Source organism: Symphalangus syndactylus, chromosome 13 (genome assembly GCF_028878055.3).
Source record: "Symphalangus syndactylus isolate Jambi chromosome 13, NHGRI_mSymSyn1-v2.1_pri, whole genome shotgun sequence".
Classification (NCBI taxonomy): Eukaryota; Metazoa; Chordata; class Mammalia; order Primates; family Hylobatidae; genus Symphalangus; species Symphalangus syndactylus.
In genome coordinates this window covers 30,892,856-30,912,478 of record NC_072435.2, presented here as the reverse complement: position 1 = coordinate 30,912,478, position 19,623 = coordinate 30,892,856, and the positions used below count along the sequence as shown (strand labels likewise).

General features: G+C 51.2%; 1 protein-coding gene across 5 annotated transcripts in view; it reads left to right on the top strand.

Moving 5' to 3' along the window:
- The first annotated feature begins 920 nt into the window (after positions 1-920).
- The window catches only part of DHX34 (DExH-box helicase 34), a 34,016-nt gene continuing 15,313 nt past the window's right edge, over positions 921-19,623 (top strand). Inside the window, exons 1-8 of one of the 5 annotated variants that reach the window (XM_063615784.1) lie at positions 953-1,001; positions 2,862-3,070; positions 4,393-5,374; positions 6,676-6,987; positions 9,460-9,714; positions 11,590-11,692; positions 14,065-14,282; positions 19,166-19,340. In XM_063615784.1, the coding sequence (XP_063471854.1) occupies positions 4,670-5,374; positions 6,676-6,987; positions 9,460-9,714; positions 11,590-11,692; positions 14,065-14,282; positions 19,166-19,340 (1,768 nt within the window). In that variant the 5' untranslated portion in view covers positions 953-1,001; positions 2,862-3,070; positions 4,393-4,669. Of the gene's footprint in view, positions 1,225-2,861; positions 3,071-4,392; positions 5,375-6,675; positions 6,988-9,459; positions 9,715-11,589; positions 11,693-14,064; positions 14,283-19,165; positions 19,341-19,623 lie in introns of all 5 variants that reach the window. The other 4 variants (XM_055240117.2, XM_063615783.1, XM_063615785.1 and 1 more) reach the window with 4 other exon arrangements.

Below are 19,623 nucleotides of genomic sequence, written 5' to 3'. Positions count from 1 at the left end.
AATGGATTCTCCCACCTCAGCCTCTTGAGTAGCTGGGACTACAGGCACACACTACCATATCCGACTAACTTTTGTATTTTTTTGTAGAGACAGGGGTTGGCCATATTGCCCAGGCTGTTGTGGAACTCCTGACCTCAGGTGATCCACCTGCCCCGGCCTCTCAAACTGTTGGGATTACAGGCGTGAGCCACCGTGCCCAGCTGTTTCTTCTTTCACTTAATAAAAGAGAGGGTGCATTGCTGGCTAATGAGATTGTTTCTATATGTGGGGGCCTTCCTGAATGTGTGTGATTGAGTTTATTGCAGAGAAAGGTAACAGAAAATGGGGCTGTAAAAAGAAAAGAGGTAGACGCTGAGTGCAATGCCTCACTTCTGTAATCTCGGTGCTTTGGGAGGCCAAGGCGGGTGGATCACTTGAGGTCAGGAGTTGGAGACCAGCCTGGCCCAAATCGTGAAACCTCGTCTCTACTAAAAATACAAAAATCAGCCAGGTGTAGTGGTGTGCGCCTGTAATCCCAGCTACTCGGGAGGCTGAGGCAGGAGAATGGTTTCAACTTGGGAGGCGGAGATTGCAGTGAGCTGAGATAATGCCACTGCACTCTAGCCTGGGAGACAGAGTGAGCCTATGTCTCAAAAGAAAAAAAAAAGTGCCTGGGCCCCAGGCCAGCTCTCTCTTTGGGTTAAAACCCCGGCGTCCGGGAGCTGAGGTGCATGCACGTGGCTATGCTTGGGGAGGAGAGGGCGGGGTCGGTGAGGAGGTGCTTCCAAGTCTGTACTGCAATGCCTCTACTGGCCTCTAGAGAGCGCAATCACTCGAGGCCCCGCCCCAAGCGAGGCGGGGCGGAAGCGTGCTGTGCACAGGCGCAGGGTGGGTCTTGGGCAGTCCAGAGCTTCCGATTGGCTCCTCTGTGGTGGCGGGGCGGGGTCAGAACGAGATGGCGGTGTGCGCAGGCGCAAGACTAGGGCTCTTGGGACCGGAAGTGAAGGCGTTCGTGGCGTGTAGTAAGTGAGGGGGGCGGGACGGGTGTACCGGGTTGTGGCGGCGATGGCTACCGGAGTTGGGCCGATTGGGGGTAGTTTGCGGTGCGAGTCCAGGGGCTAGGGAAATCTCGAGATGAGGAGAAATGTAGGAGGCAGCCGAAGGGCCGGCAGACGCGGACGGAGATGGCAGCTGAGCGTCCCTGGGAAAACCTGGGTGACAGGCCAGAGACGGAAAGAAATGGAGGCACGAAAAGAAGCTTCGAGAAACTGAGGGACTGAAAGACGAGGGTGTTGGGAGAGGAGGGAAGCTGAAAACTAGAGAGCGTGGGCGAGAATACAGATGGGTTCCAGCGAGAGTCTTAGAGCCCACGAGGCCGAGAGGCGTGGTCGCCCATGAACTTGGGGAGTGGAGGGAAAAGTCGGAAACTGATCGTGGACGCTAGAAACAGAAAAAATGGAATTTAGATGGAGAAACGAGAAACTGAATCACGGGGGAGACCGAGAGATACGGAAGGATGGAGAGAGTGAAATAGGGAGAACCCCACAAAAGCTGGAGATAATGGAAAATGATGCTGAGAAATGGAAAAGCGAGGGAGTGGAGCCCGAACCCCTAGATTTGAGTGCCTCATCTAACACTTGGCTACTCACTTAGCCTCTCTATTGCTCAGTAAAATAGGGGGTGATCATAGTGCCTTACAGTCGTGGAAAAAGTGTGTGTGTGTATGTACACAGGTGTGGGATAGGAATAGATTATGCAGATAGGATAGGTCTGTGTGTTAATGTGAGTAAGCAGTAAGTAAGCATGAGCTATTATTAAAGCTTCTGATATTGGGAGGTAAAGTATTAGATGGGGAAATGGAGAGAGGTGGTGATGGAGAGTGAATATTGGAAGGACAAAAGGGAAGAAAATAAGATTCAAACGGAAAATACGAAAGAGGGCGTGGTGACTCACTCCTGTCATCACAGCACTTTGGGAGGCTGCGGTGGGAGGATCACGAGCTTGGGAGGTCGAGGCTGCCGTAAGCCGTGATTGTGCCACTGCACTCCAGGCTGGGTGACAGAGTGAGACCCCGTTTCAAAAAAACAAAAATAAATTTTTTTTTTTTTTTTTTTTCAGATGGAGTTTCGCTCTTGTTGCCCAGGCTGGAGTGCAGTGGCACAATCTTCGGCTCACTGCAGCCTCTGCCTCCTGGGTTCAAGCAAGTCTCCTGCCTCAGCCTCCAGAGTAGCTGGGATTAAGGCAGGTGCCACCACCCCCGGCTAATTTTGTATTTTTAGTAGAGACGGGATTTTTTCATGTTGGTCAGGCTGGTCTCGCACTCCTGACCTCAGGTGATCTGCCTGCCTCAGCCTCCCAAAATGCTGGGATTATAGGTGCGAGCCACCGTGCCCGGCCTGAAAAAGCATTTTTTTTTTTAATGAGAAATATGGAGAAAGTCAATTGGAGAACTTAAGAGAGATGGGGAAAGGAAGAGTTGGATTACAGAGAAAAATCAGAGTACAGAATGACTCAGATAAAGGAAGAGAGATGCGAGCTGACTAGGACAGGGAAGAGAGATGAGGGTGATGAGCAAGACGGACTGAAAAAGAGACAGAGGCCTGAAGATGGAGTGGAGAGAGATGGAGGGGACAGAGGGAGAAACAAACCCACTAAAGGCCATGAGCCCAGGGCAAATAGGCCAAGAGACAAAAAGATGGTCAAAGACACAGTTATACAGAAACTAGAAGATGCAGACAACCTAGAAGCCGAAAAAGATAGACACCTTGAGAGGCGTGGGATGCTGTCAGTGGGGCCCAGCATGCATAAGCAGTTTGTAGCCTCAGAGGAATGCTCTCATTTTCTTTTTTTCTTTTTTTTTTTTTTTTTTTTTTTTGAGACAGAGTCTCGCTCTGTTGCCCAGGCTGGAGTGCAGTGGCTCAGTCTTGGCTTCCTGCAAGCTCCGCCTCCAGGGTTCAAGTGATTGTCCTGCCTCAGCCTCCCGAGTAGCTGGGACTACAGGCACCCGCCACCATGCCCGGCTAATTTTTTTGCTCCAGCCTCGGTGACAGAGCAAGACTCCATCTCAAAACAAAAACAAAAGACTCCAACTGTAAGCAAAAAGGCATTTTCTGGTGTAGCTGAGAAGTGGGGGGTTGAAGGGAACTAAGCTTCAAGACCTAAATGATGTTGCCAAGCTTCTCTTCCTCTCCCTCTTTCACCTCTCCCTGTGGTGCACAGTGACCATCCTTGTGCCTGTATCTAGTTATTTCTCTAGGATAGATTTTAGGAAAGACTGTCATGTTCCAGAGCTACCATGAACAGCTCCAGGCTTATATCAAACTTGCCTGATTATAATGGATAAAATTAGAGCTTTTCTGTCCTAGCAACCGAGTGTAAATTCCACAAAAGGGCCCTGATTGGCCCTTCTTGGATCATGTGTCCGCTTCTCAGACCGATCATTGGTTAGAGGGGGAGTAGGGTACCAAGATTGGCCAGGTCTTTGTCACTTGCCTACCCAATAGGGGTTATTTGTCTGAAAGGCCCTCAGAACCATGTATAATTGAGGAAGGGCTGTTGTCCAAAGGAAGGTGGATACTGTCCTCAGAAAAGAAGTAAAGGGTTGTACCCGGCAGGCAAAAATAATATATAACACTTGCAAAATTTTGCCTTTTATCTCAGTGTTCTGAATCTCACTGGACCCCGGGTGAAGAACCCTTGCCCTGTTCTTTTCATTGTATCACACCTCTCTCCTGTTACTGCCTTTGGAGACAAGTTTCTGCTGTTGGTTGGCCATGTGACCTACATCTCTCCTTTAGGTCTCAGGTCAAACATCCCCTCCTCCCAGGATCCCTCCCTGATTCCCAAGCGTGGGAAGGAGGAGGAACCTCCTTTGGTGTCCCACAGCTCCCTAGGATTCTGTTATCACAGTCCCCATCACTGGATTGTCACAGTCTGATGACGTGTGTGTCACATGAGAGATCGTGATCATGGCCATCTGTGAGGACTCTGGTCATATTCATTACCTCCTTTTTCTAGTTCAGTGCTTAAGAAACAGGCTGTTAGAAATGTTTCTAGAAATGGGCTGGGCATGGTGGCTCACACTGGTAATCCCAACACTTTGGGAGGCTAAGGTGGGGGAATTGCTTGAGCCCTGAAGTTTGATATCAACCTGGGAAACATAGTGAGACCTCATCTCTACAAACAGTAAAAAATTAGCTGGGTGTGGTGGCATGTGCCTGTAGTCCCAGCTGCTTGGGAGGCTGAGGTGGGAGGATCGCTTGAGTCCAGGAGGTTGAGGCTGTGGTGAGCCATGATCACGGCACCACACTCCAGCCTGGGAAACAAAGCGAGGCCCTGCCTCAAAAAGAAAAAGCAAAACAAAAAACAGCAATGTTCCCAAAAGAGAATTAATGTCTTCTGTTCTCTCCTAAGAATCCAGGGCCTGAAAACCCAGAATGAATTTGTGTCCATCCCAGAGATCACTGCAGATGTCATGAGGTACCCTTTGTGTCACCAGCTCAAGCAGGCCTCTGGCCATTTTATCATCTGTGGTGATCCTGTGCCGTGACCAGGAGGAAAAATTAGCTCTTTGAAGAAAAAGTGGTTCTCTATTGCAGGCACTGGCCTCTTAAATTGTTGCAAGTGGGGAATGGATGAGAATATTTGTTTTGGGTGATCAGAACTGAGACTCCTGTTGTGGGTTAGTAACATGCCTCCTCCTAGAACAAGGGAGGGCAGGGATCGCCGAGACCACCACCGGGCTCCCAGCGAGGAAGAGGCCTTAGAGAAATGGGACTGGAATTGTCCAGAGACGCGTCGCCTCTTGGAAGATGCCTTCTTCCGTGAAGAGGATTACATCCGTCAGGGTTCTGAGGAATGTCAGAAGTTTTGGACCTTCTTTGAACGCCTGCAGAGATTCCAGAACCTCAGGACCTCCAGGAAGGAGGAGAAAGACCCTGGACAGCCCAAGCACAGCATCCCAGCGCTGGCCGACCTACCTCGCACTTACGACCCACGTTACCGCATCAACCTCTCTGTTCTTGGCCCTGACACGCGGGGCTCTCAGGGACTGAGCAGGCACTTGCCCGCGGAGAGAGTGGCTGAGTTCCGCCAAGCCCTGTTGCACTACCTGGACTTTGGCCAGAAGCAGGCATTTGGGCGTCTGGCCAAGCTGCAGCATGAGCGGGCAGCCCTCCCCATCGCCCAGTATGGGAACCGCATCCTGCAGACGCTGGAGGAGCACCAAGTGGTGGTAGTGGCCGGTGACACCGGCTGTGGCAAGTCCACTCAGGTGCCCCAGTACCTGCTGGCTGCTGGCTTCAGTCATGTGGCATGCACCCAGCCCCGGCGGATCGCCTGCATCTCACTGGCCAAGCGTGTCGGCTTTGAGAGCCTCAGTCAGTATGGCTCACAGGTGAGTGGGACGCACCAGGTTTCTGATTTTTCCAGCGTGACCTTGGGGGAATAGATTGCTTGTCCATATGGCAGTATCAGTAAAAATGAAGCACTTACCCTTGGACCCAGCGATGATTCTTCTAGAACTTTATCCACAGATGGGCTTGTCTCTGGTCTACATGACAAAGGAGCTAGCATTACCAGTGTAGCACTTTAACAGCAAAACAATGGGAAATGTCCTAAAGGCTCATCACTTTTTTTTTTTTGAGACGGAGTCTTGCTCTGTGACCCAGGCTGCAGTGCAGTGGTGCAATCTTGGCTGACTGCAACCTCTGCCTCCCGGGTTCAAGCAATTCTCCTGCCTCAGCCTCCTGAGTAGCTGGGATTACAGGCCCCCACCACCATGCCCAGCTAATTTTTGTAATTTTAGTAGAGACGGGGTTTCACCATGTTGGTAAGGCTGGGCTCAAACTCCTGACCTCAGGTGATCCACCCACTTTGGCCTCCCAAAGTTTTGGGATTACAGGTGTGAGCCACTACGCCGGGCTGCAAGGGTAATTCTTGGCGATCACCGCAATGCAAACTGCCATCTTGGAAGGCCAATAATAGTCCTTCTGTCTCATGGTGGTCATGAGGATGAAATGGGTTGATATATATAAAACACTTAGAGTGGCATATAATGTCCTGGCACATAGCAGGGACTCAAGAAAAGGTTATTGCTATATAGTTAATATATATACACGAGGCACGGTGCTAGATACTTTCTGTGCATTGTCGCATGGAATTCTCACAGCATCTAGGAGGAGAACTATAAGGGATGGCATTGCCTGCCCAAGGTCAGTGGCACTAAGTGGCAGAGGTGGGATTCAAACCCAAGCTGTTGGACTCCAGAGTCTGATGCATAGGCGTGGCATCTCCTTAGATTTTCTTTTTGCTTTTTCTTTTTTTTGAGATGGAGTTTCACTCTTGTTGCCCAGGCTGGAGTGCAATGGTGCCATCTTGGCTCACTGCAACCTCCGCCTCCCGGGTTCAGGTGATTCTCCTGCCTCAGCCTCCCAAGTAGCTGGGATTATAGGCATGCGCCACCACGCCCAGCTAATTTTGTTTGTATTTTTAGTAGAGACGGGGTTTCTCTCTGTTAGTCAGGCGGATCTCGAACTCCCTACCTCAGGTGATCCGCCCGCCTCTGCCTCCCAAAGTGCTGGGATTACAGGCGTGAGCCACCGCGCCCGGCCTGCTTAGATTTTCAATTTGGGCAGGGCCAGGGACTGGTACCCAGGCTCAGGGTCCTCTCCGGATCCTTTCTTTCTCCCACCCCAGGTCGGCTACCAGATCCGCTTTGAGAGCACACGTTCGGCGGCCACCAAGATTGTATTCCTGACAGTGGGGCTGCTCCTGCGACAAATCCAGCGGGAACCCAGCCTGCCCCAGTATGAGGTCCTGATTGTGGATGAAGTCCATGAGCGGCATCTCCACAACGATTTCCTCCTGGGTGTCCTCCGGCGCCTGTTGCCCATGCGGCCTGACCTCAAGGTCATCCTCATGTCGGCCACCATCAACATCTCGCTCTTCTCCAGCTATTTCAGCAATGCCCCCGTGGTACAGGTGCCTGGGAGGCTGTTCCCCATCACGGTGAGTACTTCCCCCGCCTCCCACATCCCCAGACCTCCAACCTGGTCTCTGTCCAAACCTGGACATGCCTCTTCTCTCTGCTGCTGTGTCTCCCATCTCTTTTATTTAAAGATGTTCTCTTTTTTTAAAGCTACCATTTTCTGAGCATTCATAATCAGCTGGTTAGAGTGCTAAGTGCTTGTTAGAGTAAAAGCTGTTACAAGAAGACCCAAAAATGGCTGGGCGCCGTGGCTCATGCCTGTAATCCCAGCACTTTGGGAGGCCAAAGTGGGTGGATCACGAAGTCAGGAGATCGAGACCATCCTGGCTAACACAGTGAAATCCCATCTCTACTGAAAACACAAAAACAAAATTAGCCAGGCATGGTGGCGGGCGCCTGTAGTCCCAGCTACTCAGGAGGCTGAGGCAGGAGAATGGCGTGAACCTGGAAGGCGGAGCTTGCAGTGAACCGAGATTGCGCCACTGCACTCCAGCCTGGGTGACAGAGTGAGACTCTGTCTCAAAAAAAAAAAAAAAAAAAAAAAAAAGAAAAAGAAAAAAAAAGACCCAAAAATGTAAAGTCTCAAATAAGAGAAGTTTATTTCTCTCATATAACAGTGCAGCTGGTCCAGGCTGGTGGGCAACTCTGTTGCATGTGGTCATTCGTGGATCCAGGCTCCTCCTTTCTCATTACTCTACCATCTCATTGGGCAGGATTTCTCAAAGTCAGCAAGATTGACATTTCAGTCCGGATAATTCCCTGTCATGGGGGCTGTCCTGTGCATCATAGGATATTTAGCAGCATCCCGGGCCCCTACCCACTAGATGCTAGTAGTCTTTTCCTCTGGTTTTGACTATTACAAAGGTCTCCAGATATTGCTGTGTGTTCCCTTGGGGGGCAAAACCACCCCTAATTGAGAAACACTGTCCTTGTGAGTTATCCTTGTCTGTATAGTCAAAACTTACAGGAAGAACTTCATTGTCTCTTGTGATTTCTGGTTCCAAATGCCCATCAATTTGCCTTCTAAGCAGCCATAAAAAAAGAAAGAATGGGCCGGGCATGGTGGCTGGTACCTGTAATCCCAGCACTTTGGGAGGCTAAGGCAGAAAGATCACGAGGTCAGGAGCTCAAGACCATCCTGGCCAACATGGTGAAATCCCATCTCTACTAAAAATACAAAAATTAGCTGAGCATGGTGACGCATGCCTGTAATCCCAGCTACTTGGGAGGCTGAGGCAGAATTGCTTGAACCCGGAGGTCGAGGTCCCACCTCAAAAAAAAAAAAAAAAAAGAGAGAGAGTACGAGTCGAGTCTGGTGGCTCATGCCTATAATACCAGCACTTTAGGAGGCTGAGGCAGGTGGATCACCTAAGGTCAGGAGTTCGAGACCAGCCTGGCCAACAAGGTAAAACCCCATCTCTACTAAAAATGCAAAAATTAGCTTGAGTGGTGGTGCGCCCCTGTTATCCCAGCTACTTAGGAGGCTGAGGTGGGAGAATTGCTTGAACCTGGGAGGTGGAGGCTGCAGTGAGCCGAGATCACGCCACTGGGTGACAGAGCGAGACCCTGTCTAAAAAAGAATGAGGCTGCTTCCTGAGAAATGTTTTCTAGGGTGTTTTTTTTTTTTTTTTTTTTGTAGAGACGAGGTGTTGCTATGTTGTCTGCCTGGTCACGCATCCCTGAGCTCAAGCAATCCTCCCGCCTTGACTTCCCAAAGAGCTAGGATTATAGGCGTGAGCCAACTATGCCGGGAAATCAGCCAGCCAACCTGACTCAGGCTCAGGGTCCTCTCCTGGTCAGCCAGCCAACCTGATTTCTAGGTTTTTAATCCTGGTTCCATCACCTAGAATATTTTTCTTGTTGAAGCTACTCTAAACATAAGAGAATGCATGCATTGTAAGTATATAGCTTAATTAGTTTTCACCAGTTACATACATCTAGGTAGCTAGCACCCAGGTTTAGAAAAGTCAAACATTGCCAGCACCCCACAAGCCTTGCAGTTGCTTTGTTACTTTGTCTTTTTATTACATCATTCAGAAATTATCTAGCTGGAGTGTGCTGTCTATCACCTGACTGTGTCTCAATTAGGGGTGGTTTTGCCCCAGAGGGAACATAAGGCAATGTCTGGAGACATTTTTAATAGTCACAAGCAGCAGAGAAGACTACTAGCATCTAGTGGGTAGGGGCCCGGGATGCTGCTAAATATCCTATGATGCACAGGACAGCCCCCACGACAAGGAATTATCCAGACTGAAATGTCAATCTTGCTGACTTTGAGAAATCCTGCCCAATGAGATGGTAGAGTAATGAGAAAGGAGGAGCCTGGATCCCTGAATGACCACATGGAACAGAGTTGTCCACCAGCCTGGACCTGTTGCACTGTGTCTTCTCCGTCAGCCTGTGGTCTCCCCCGTCAGCCTGCAGCCTCCGCAGCCCATTGCTCTGAGCTGGAGGGACAGGGTATGCTTCTACCGGGGGCTGTCTCCTCTCAGGTCATGTACCAGCCGCAGGAGGCGGAGCCGACCACGTCCAAGTCAGAGAAGCTGGACCCGCGGCCTTTCCTGAGGGTGCTGGAGTCCATTGACCACAAGTACCCACCTGAGGAGCGGGGTGACCTCCTCGTCTTCCTCAGCGGCATGGCGGAGATCAGCGCCGTGCTGGAGGCCACCCAGACCTATGCCAGTCACACCCAGCGCTGGGTGGTGCTGCCGCTGCACAGCGCCCTGTCTGTGGCCGACCAGGACAAGGTATCACAGGAAGCCCGAGTAGGGCAGGTGGGGGGGGGTCTGCATGAGTCAGGGGTGGCTGCGCACAGGACTTGTGTAACTCCTGTAACTCCACAAACACAGGGCTCGGGGGCTGCACTTGTGCAAAGTCATAGCTACCTAGTGGCAGAGCCAGGCTGTGAACCCAGGTAGTTTGGCCCCGGAGCCCATGCTCTAAACCAGAGGTCGGCAAACTTTCTATAAAGGGTCAGAGTAGATAATGTCAGTCCTAGGGACCTTGGGCTCTCTGTCTGTCACAGCTACTTAGCCCCACTGTTGCAGCATGAAAGCAGCCATAAACTGAGTGGGTGAGGCTGTGTTCCAAAATAGTTTTTTTTTTTTTTTTGAAACAGGGTCTTGCTCTGTTGTCCAGGCTGGAGTGCAGTGGCACGATCAGGGCTCACTGCAGCCTTGACTTCTTGGGCTCAAGTGATCCTCTCTCCTTAGTCTTCCAAGTAGCAACTATAGGTGTGTGTCACTAAACTCCGTTAATTTTTTTTTCTTTTTGGGACAGAGTCTCACTCTGTCGCCCAGGCTGGAGTGCAGTGGCATGATCGTGGCTCACTGCAACCTCCACCTCCCAGGTTCAAGCGATTCTCCTGCCTCAGCCTCCTGAGTAGCTGGAACTACAGGCACCTGCCACCACGTCCGACTAATCTTTTGTATATTGAGTAGAGATGGGGTTTCGCCATGTTGGCCAGGCTGGTCTCGGACTCCTGACCTCAAGTGATCTGCCTGCCACAGCCTCCCAAAGTGCTGGGATTACAGGTGTGAGCCACTGTTCCAGGCCTCTGTTAATTTTTTTTTGAATTTTAGTAGCAAAGAGGTCTCACTGTGTTGCCCAGGCTGGTTTCAAACTCCTGAGCTCAAGCGATCCTCCCCTAGCGGGGGCAGTGCCAGTTTATGCTTCAGCAGATCCCTCTGGCTGCCATGTGAGTCTACAGGCCAGAGATCTGAGGGGAAGCTGGAGCAGGACCAGAGTGGGCGAGGAGAGGCCTGGACCAGGGCAGGGGCTGGGCTGTGGAAGGAGGGAAGGATTTCAAGAAAAGTTCCAGATGGCCTGGTACATTGGCTCACGCCTATAATCCCAGCACAGGAAGCTGAGGCAGGAGGATCACTCGAGCTCAGGAGTTGGAGACCATCCTAGGCAACACAGTGAGACCTTGTCTCTATAAAACAAAAGAAAACTAGCTGGGCGTGGTGGCATGTGCCTATAATCCCAGCTACTTGGGAGGCTGATGCAGGAGGATCGCATGAGCTTGGGAGGTCAAGGCTGCAGTGAGCTGTGATCACGCCACTGTACTCCAATGTAGGCCACAGAGTGGGACCCTGGCTCAAAAAAAAAAAAAAAAAAAAAAAAAAAAAAATTGCATGATGTTCAGGTCGGGGGAGCAGGTGTGGTGGCTCACGCCTGTAATCCCAGCACATTGAGAGGCCAAGGCAGGCGGATCACCTGAGGTCAAGAGTTCAAGACCAGCCTGGCCGACATGGTGAGACCCCGTCTCTACTTAAAATACAAAAATTAGCCAGGCATGGTGGCGGGCACCTGTAATCCCAGCTGCTCGGGAGGCTGAGGCAAGATAATTGCTTGAACCCGGGAGGCAGAGGTTGCAGTCAGCCAAGATCATGCCACTGCACTCCAGCCTGGGCGACAAAGCAAGAGTCCATCTGAGGGTGGGGGAGGGCCCAGGATGGCCCAGGTGATGGGGTGGATGGTGAGCCGTCTCCAAAAGGGAGGTCTCTGAAGGAGGAAAGGGTTCCAGGGAAGCTGCTGACACGGGGGTGGGCGAGAAATTGGACACATAGGTTAGTCGGGGCTGAGTTAGTTTCTGACAGCACCCCCTCCCTTCCTCTCAGGTATTTGATGTGGCAGCCCCTGGAGTCCGGAAGTGCATCCTCTCCACCAACATCGCGGAGACCTCAGTCACCATTGACGGGATCCGCTTTGTAGTAGATTCTGGTAAGGACCACCATGAGCCCCTGCCCGCCACCCTCAAGGACTTAGGAGCATGGGGTCCGGAGGTGTGCGCATGTGGCAGGGGCGCACCAGCTTGGAGTGGGAAGTGCAGTTGACTTTCCCATATCCAAAATGCTTGCGACCAGAAGTGTTTGGAATTTCGGGTTTTTTTGAATTTGGAATATTTGCATCTATTTTATTATTTGAGTATGTCAAATCCAGAAATCTGAAATCCTCCAGTGAGCATTTCATTGGAGGGTCACGTTAGTGCTGAAAACATTTCAGATTTTTGAGCATTTCAGATTTTGGATTTCCGGAATTGGGATGCTGGAAGACAATGTGTGGGGCCATGGACCAATGGCAACATCTTAATTTTTCTCACACCTTCCAAGCCTGCTTCTGCCCTGGGGCCTTTGTACTTACTGTTATTTCTGCTGAGAGCTGTCTTTCTCCAGGTATCCACACAGGTGAGGCCCTCACCTCATTTCAGGGCCCGCATAATGTCCCCCCGTCAGACCCATACTGTCCACTTTATCTAAGAGATATCCCCTCCGTCTCCACTGTTGCTTCTCGTATGAGGGGGATCGGCATTCTGTGTTGTTGTTGTTGTTGTTGTTGTTTTGAGACGGAGTCTTGCTCTGTTGCCAGACTGGAGTGCAGTGGTGCAAGCTCCGCCTCCCGGGTTCAAGCAATTCTCCTGCTTCAGCCTCCCAAGTAGCTGGGATTACAGACATGCGTCACCACACCCGGCTAATTTTTGTATTTTTAGTAGAGATGGGGTTTCACCATGTTGGCCAGGCTGGTCTCGAACTCCTGACCTCAAGTGCTGCCTGCCTCAGCCTCCCAAAGTGCTGGGATTACAGGCTTGAGCCACCACGCCCAGCCCGGCATTCTATTTTATGTGCTGCTCTGTTTGCTCACTTTCTGTCTTCCTGACTGGAACGTTGGCAGGGAAGTCAGCATAGCATAGTATTTGGAGACACTGGAGCCTGCCTGGCCAGGTTTAGTGCTGGCTGTGTGGCTGGGGTCATGTGACTGACACTTCATGTATCAGTTGGCTCATCTGAAAAATGACAATGACAGGCTGTCCCGGCTGGGCACGGTGGCTCACACCTGTAATCCCAGCACTTTGGGAGGCCGAGGCAGGCAGGTCACTTGAAGTTAGGAGTTTGAGACCAGCCTGGACAACATGGTGAAACTCCGCCCCTACTAAAAATACAAAAATTAGCCAGGCATGATAGTGCGTGCTTGTAGTCCCAGCTGCTCAGGACGCTGAAGTGGGAGAATCACCTGAGCCCAGGAAATCGAGGCTGCAGTGATCTGTGATTGTGCCACTGCACTCAAGCCAGGGCAACAGAGCGAGACCCTGTTTAAAAAAAAAAAAATGAGAAGTTAAAAAAATAATGTCTGCCAGGTGCCGTGGCTCACGCCTATAATCCCAGCACTTTGGGAGGCTGAGGCAGGTGGATCACCTGAAGTCAGGAGTTCAAGACCAGCCTGGCCAACATGGTGAAACCCTGTCTCTACTAAAAATACAAAAATGACCCAGGCATGGTGGCGGGTTCCTATAATCCCAGCTACTCAGGAGGCTGAGGCAGGAGAATCGCTTGAACTCAGGAGGCGGAGTGAGCCAAGATCATGCCATTGCACTCCAGCCTGGGCAATAAGAGCGAAACTCCATCTCAAAAAAAGAAAAGAAAATGTTAAAAAAGGTTGTTCTGACACTGGAGGAAATATGGTGCTCTGTTCAGTCCTGTGAGACTAGGGCCTTTGTTTAGCTCATTGCTGTTCCCCTAGTGCCTAGTGCAGTGCCTGGCATATAGTAGGTGCTTAATAAGTATTTATTGGATAAATGAACCTCTGAAGAAACAAAGACTTGGGAAAATAAATGAAAAGATGTGTGAGTGAAAGGCTGGGTGCAGTGGCCCACGCTTGTAACCCCATCACTTTGGGAGGCTGAGGCAGGCAGATTGCTTGAGCCCAGGAGTTTGAGATCAGCCTGTGAAACCCCGTCTCTGCAAAAAATTAGCCGGGCGTGTTGGCGTGCACCTTTAGTCCCAGCTACTCGGGAGGCTGAGCTAAGAGGAGCATCGCTTGAGCCTGGGAGGTTGAGACTGCAGTGAGCTGTGACTGAGCCACTGCACTCCAGCCTGGGAGACAGTGAGACCCTGTCTCAAAAAAGAAAAAAAAGATGCGTGAGGAAATGAAAGAATAAATGAACAAAATGTCAGAGTTGGGCCCAGAATAAGCCCTCAGTTAGCATTAACAGAATAAAGGAGTAAGTGAGGGTGTTGGCGAGTGGCTAGAGCCAGGCGCGTGGCCAGCCGCACGTGGCTGCCACACACAGACTCCCTTTCCTCATTGCTCCCATCCAGGGAAGGTGAAGGAGATGAGCTACGACCCGCAGGCCAAGCTACAGCGGCTGCAGGAGTTCTGGATCAGTCAGGCCAGCGCAGAGCAGCGGAAGGGCCGGGCGGGCCGCACAGGCCCCGGAGTCTGCTTCCGCCTCTATGCCGAATCGGACTATGATGCCTTCGCCCCCTACCCCGTCCCGGAAATTCGGAGGGTGGCCCTGGACTCGTTGGTGCTGCAGGTGAGGCACGGGCAGAAAGGGGACTATATCCTAACTGCTGGCACAGGGAGGAACCTGGGAGGCCTATTTTATTTTATTTTATATTTTATTTTATTTTATTTTATATTTTATTTTATTTTATTTTATTTTGAGATAGGGTCTTGCTCTGTCACTCAGGCTAGAGTGCGGTGCTGTGATCACGGCTCACTGCAGCCTCCATATTACAGGCTCAAATGATCCTCCTACCTCCACCTCCCAAGTAGCTGGGACCACAGGCACACACCACCACGCTTGGCTAACTTTTTTTTTTTTGAGATGGAGTTTCGCTCTGTCACCCAGGCTGGAGTGCAGTGGCGCAATCTCGGCTCACTGCAAGCTCCACCTCCCAGGTTCACGCCATTCTCCTGCCTCAGCCTCTCTGAGTAGCTGGGACTACAGGCGCCCGCCACCGCGCCTGGCTAATTTTTTGTATTTTTAGTAGAGACGGGGTTTCACCGTGGTCTCGATCTCCTGACCTTGTGATCCGCCCGCCTCGGCCTCCCAAAGTGCTGGGATTACAAGCATGAGCCACCGTGCCCGGCCTTGGCTAACTTTTAAAATTTTATTTATTTATTTATTTTTGAGACGGAGTCTCTCTCTGTCGCCCAGGCTGGAATGCAGTGGCGCGATCTCGGCTCACTGAAACCTCCGCCTCCCAGATTCAAGTGATTCTCCTGCCTCAGCCTCCCGAGTAGCTGGGACTACAGGCGCACACCACCACGCCCAGCTAATTTTTTGTATTTTTTTTTTTTAGTAGAGACGGGGTTTCACTGTGTTAGCCAGGATGGTCTTGATCTCCTGACCTCGTGATCCACCCGCCTCGGCCTCCCAAAGTGCTGGGATTACAGGCATAAGCCACTGTGCCCGGCCTAACTTTTTTTATTTTTAGTAGAGATCAGGTCTTGCTATGTTGCCCAGGCTGGTCTCAAACTCCTAAGCTCAAGTGATCTTCCCACCTTGGCCTTCCAAAGTACTGGGATTACAGGCATGAGCCGTTGTGCCCGGCCAGCCAGGAAGCATTTACATAGGACCCAACCCCAGAGGGTCAGGGTCGGGAAGGATAGGGCTAGCCAAGCCACTGAGGGGAACCCATCCCGTCCAAATGTCAAAACCCTTGTTGAGGGGAGAATTGTTCCTTAAATCCACAGGGTCAGCTGGGCATGGTGGCTCACACCTGTAATCCCAGCACTTTGGGAGGCCAAGGCAGGTGGATCACTTGATATCAGGAGTTTGAGACCAGCATGACCAACATGGTGAAACCAGTCTCTACTAAAAATACAAAAAATTAGCCGGGTGTGGTGGTGTGCACCTGTAATCCCGGCTACTCGGGAGGCTGAGGCAGGAGAATTGCTTGAACTCGGGAGGTGGAGGTTGCGGTGAGCCGAGATCACGCCACTGTACTCCAGCCTGGGCGATAGAACAAGACTCCATCTCAAAAAAAAAAAAAAAAAATTTCCATAGTGTCAAAGGAAGAACCAGTGACTCAATCAGAATGCTTTCAGCTGTAACAGGAAACCTAGCAGGAAAGGGCTTTTAAAACCAGGGTTTCTCAATACATTTTATGTCATGATTTGTCTCTCATTTGTTAATTTAGCATAAGTTAGACTGCCATGACAAATACACATGGTCACGAATGGCCAACAGCGGAATGGTGGTTTACAGGTTGGCAGGCAATTTTCTTTATTCAGGGACCCAGGGTCCTTCACTCTTGTGGCTCTATAATCTCCCCAGGGGCTTTTCCTGCATATGTGTCCAGCCAGCCAAAGGGTCAAGGGCGTGGGAAGTGAGTACAGGAGGGTTTGCGCGTCGAGCCTGCAAATGGTGCACTTGCCTTGCACTCACCACTCCTGGTCAGTCCTCAGTCTCGTGGCCACGCCCAACTGTGAAGCAGGCTGGGAAGTGTAGTCCTTGTGCTCAGGAACAAAAGGAAAAGGAAAGTTGGGAGCAGCTGATGGTGTCTGCCACAGGCTCACGTGCGGGTGTAGCACAAACCAGTGGCCTTCCTGCAGGAGGTGCACACTATTTTCTATTCTGTTTGATTTCATCTTTTAAAAAAAAAGAATACTGGTGCTGCCGGGCACAATGAGTGACTCATGCCTGTCATCCCAGCACTTTGGGAGGCTGAGGCAGGAGGATTGCTTGAGGCCAGGAAGTTGAGACCAGCCTAGGCAACACGGTGAGGCCCTAACTCTACAAAAAATTTAAAAATTAGCCCGGTGTGGTGGCACACACCTGTGGTCCCACGCAGGAGGCTGAGGCAGCAGGATTGCTTGAGCCCAGGAGTTCGAGACTGCAGTGAGCCTTGATTGCATCACTACACTCCAGCCTAAGTGATAGAGCAAGACCCTGTCTCATAAAAAACAAAGTCCATGGGATAGGTAGTCTTACCCTAATTTTTGGACCAGAAGAAGGATGCAGAGAGAGATAAAATATTGCCCCAGGTCACACATCTGGCAAGTAGTAGAGTCAGGGCTCCATCTGAGGCCACCAGGCATCAGAGCCTGCTTCGTGAGTGGCCACTGGCTCCAGGCACAGTGGGCGTCACCTCCTCCTCCTTTACCATCTGGAGGCAGAAGCAAGGAACTGCCCTTCTCTGTGGGTCTAAGTTTTAAGGCCGCAGGAACATTTTCTAGAAGCCTCTGGCCAGTCTCTCATCTTCTCTTGTCAGCAGAACCGGGTCATGTGTGTTCACCCTAGGCCCAGCAATTGTCTAGGGTTGTGGCATTGCCTGAGTTGATCAGAGCAGTGTCTCAGCCCCAGCTGCATACTGGAAACACCTGGAGAATTTTAAAAAACCCATGCCCTGCCCCCTGCCTCTTTAAATTGAGCTTCTAATGTAAAGGTTATTTATTTATTTTTGGGACAGAGTCTCACTCTGTCACCCAGGCTGGAGTGCAGTGGTGTTAGCTCACTGCAACCTCCGCCTCCCAGGCTCAAGTCGTTCTCCTGCCTCGGCCTCCCGAGTAGCAGGGACCACAGATGGGTGCCACCAGGCCCAGCTAATTTTTGTAATTTTAGTAGGGAGTTTCACCATGTTGGCCAGGCTGGTCTTGAACTTCTGACCTCAAGTGATCTGCCTGCCTTGGCCTCCCAAAGTGTTGGGATTACAGGCGTGAGCCACCCGCACCCCGCCTATAAAGGTTTTTAAATGAGTATTGGGTGAACTCCTAGACGGCATCAAGGCTTGGTCAGCAGGGGGGAAGGCGCAGCAGCTGCTTGCAGGTGGATGCCAGAATTTGTAGTGCCCTCGGATCAAAGCCAGGCGAACAGACTTCTCTGAGCTTCCTTCTCACTCTCTGGCTGTCACATGAGCTGCCTTGCTAGCCTCTCCTTCTTCCAGTCACCAGAGAGGTGCTGTTTGCTTACGTATGCCATGCCAGGCCCCGGGGTAGACATATGCTGTCACTTAATTCTCCCCACCTGCTGCCTGCCTGAGCTGCTGCATTAATTGGGATTCTTTTGGTTGCAAGTGAGAGAAATAACAACTGAAACTATTGTAGGCAGAAAGGGGGATCTTACCATTTTGTGCATTTGTGAGGCAGCATGTCTAACTTAGGAACAATCCAAGAATTTCTCCATCTGCTGTAGATGGGCCCATTTCCAAAAAATGGACAAAGTCAAAGGTCACAGCAGTTCTGGGTTAATAAGATAGGCTTCCATCCTGGCCACAACCAGAGAGGATGCTGGGAATGCCCTTCCTGGCTCCAGTCTCATGGAAGGATTCTGATTGGTCCAGCTCAGGTCATGTGCCTCTCCTCCATGGTCAGGGTCTGGGGCAAGATGTGCTAGGCAGACAGATACAGAGACAGCAGCCCTCCTTGCCTGCCTCTGCACAGTGGATCTTGACATTGGGAATTTTATTTTATTTTATTTTTGAGATAGAATCTCACTCTGTGGCCCAGGCTGGAGGTGCAGTGGTGCAATCTCGGCTCACTGCAACCTCCGCCTTCCAGGTTCAAGCAATTCTCCTGCCTCAGCCTCCCATGTAGTTGAGATTACAGGCACTCGCCACCACACCTGGCTAATTTTTGTATTTTTAGTAGAGATGGGGTTTCACTATGTTGGCCAGGCTGGTCTCAAACTCCTGACCTCAAGTGATCCACCTGCTGCGGCCTCCCAAAGTGCTAGGATTACAGGCATGAGCCACTGTGCCTGGCTGACACTGGGAATTTGAGATGGAGTCTCGGTGTATTGCCAGGCTGGAGTGCAGTGCAGAGGCGCGATCTCGACTAACTGCAATCTGCACCTCCTGGGCTCAAGCGATTCTCCTGCCTCAGCCTCCCGAGTAGCTGGGATTACAGGCATGCGCCACTACTAATTTTTGTTTTTTGTTTTTTTTTTGAGACAGAGTCTCACTGTTGCCCAGGCTGGAGTGCAATGGCGCGATCTCGGCTCACTGCAGGCTCCGCCCCCCGGGGTTCATGCCATTCTCCTGCCTCAGCCTCCCGAGTAACTGGGACTACAGGCGCCTGCCACCACGCCTGGCTAATTTTTTGTATTTTTAGTAGAGACAGGGTTTCACTGTGTTAGCCAGGATGGTCTCGATCTCCTGACCTTGTGATCCGCCCGCCTCAGCCTCCCAAAGTGTTGGGATTACAGGCGTGAGCCACCGCGCCCGGACTTAATTTTTGTATTTTTAGTAGAGACGGGGTTTCATCATGTTGGCCAGGATGGTCTCGAACTCCTGACCTCAAATGATCCGCTTGCCTTGGCCTTTCAAAGTGCTGGGATTACAGGCGTGAGCCACCACGCCTGGCCAACACTAGGAATTTTAAAATGTCATGAATTTGTGATCTCTGAGCCCCCCTGTGCTGCACGGTGGCTCTTGTGTTCCCCAATATTGGGGGTTTTGCTTCTCATTCTAGATGAAGAGCATGAGTGTGGGGGACCCCCGAACCTTCCCCTTTATTGAGCCCCCACCACCAGCCAGCCTGGAAACCGCCATCCTCTACCTCCGGGACCAGGGGGCCCTGGACAGCTCAGAGGCCCTCACACCCATTGGGTCCCTGCTGGCCCAGCTGCCTGTGGACGTTGTGATTGGTGAGTACCCACCCCCCTCGTGATCACTCAGGGCACCAGGAGCGGGTATGGGCACAGCTCACTCTCTGAGTGGCCTGGGGGCAAGTCTCTTTCTTCCCTGGGTCCAGTTCATTTATTCACTCTTCGCTGGGCCAGGCACTGTTCTAGGTGCTGGGCATATAGCAGTGGACAGAACAGAACAAATCTCTGGCCTCGGGGAGCTGACATTTTGGTGAAGAAGACCAGCAATAAATTAGGACAATAAGGAAAAGGCATAGTAGATCAGATGGTGCCTAGTGTTCTG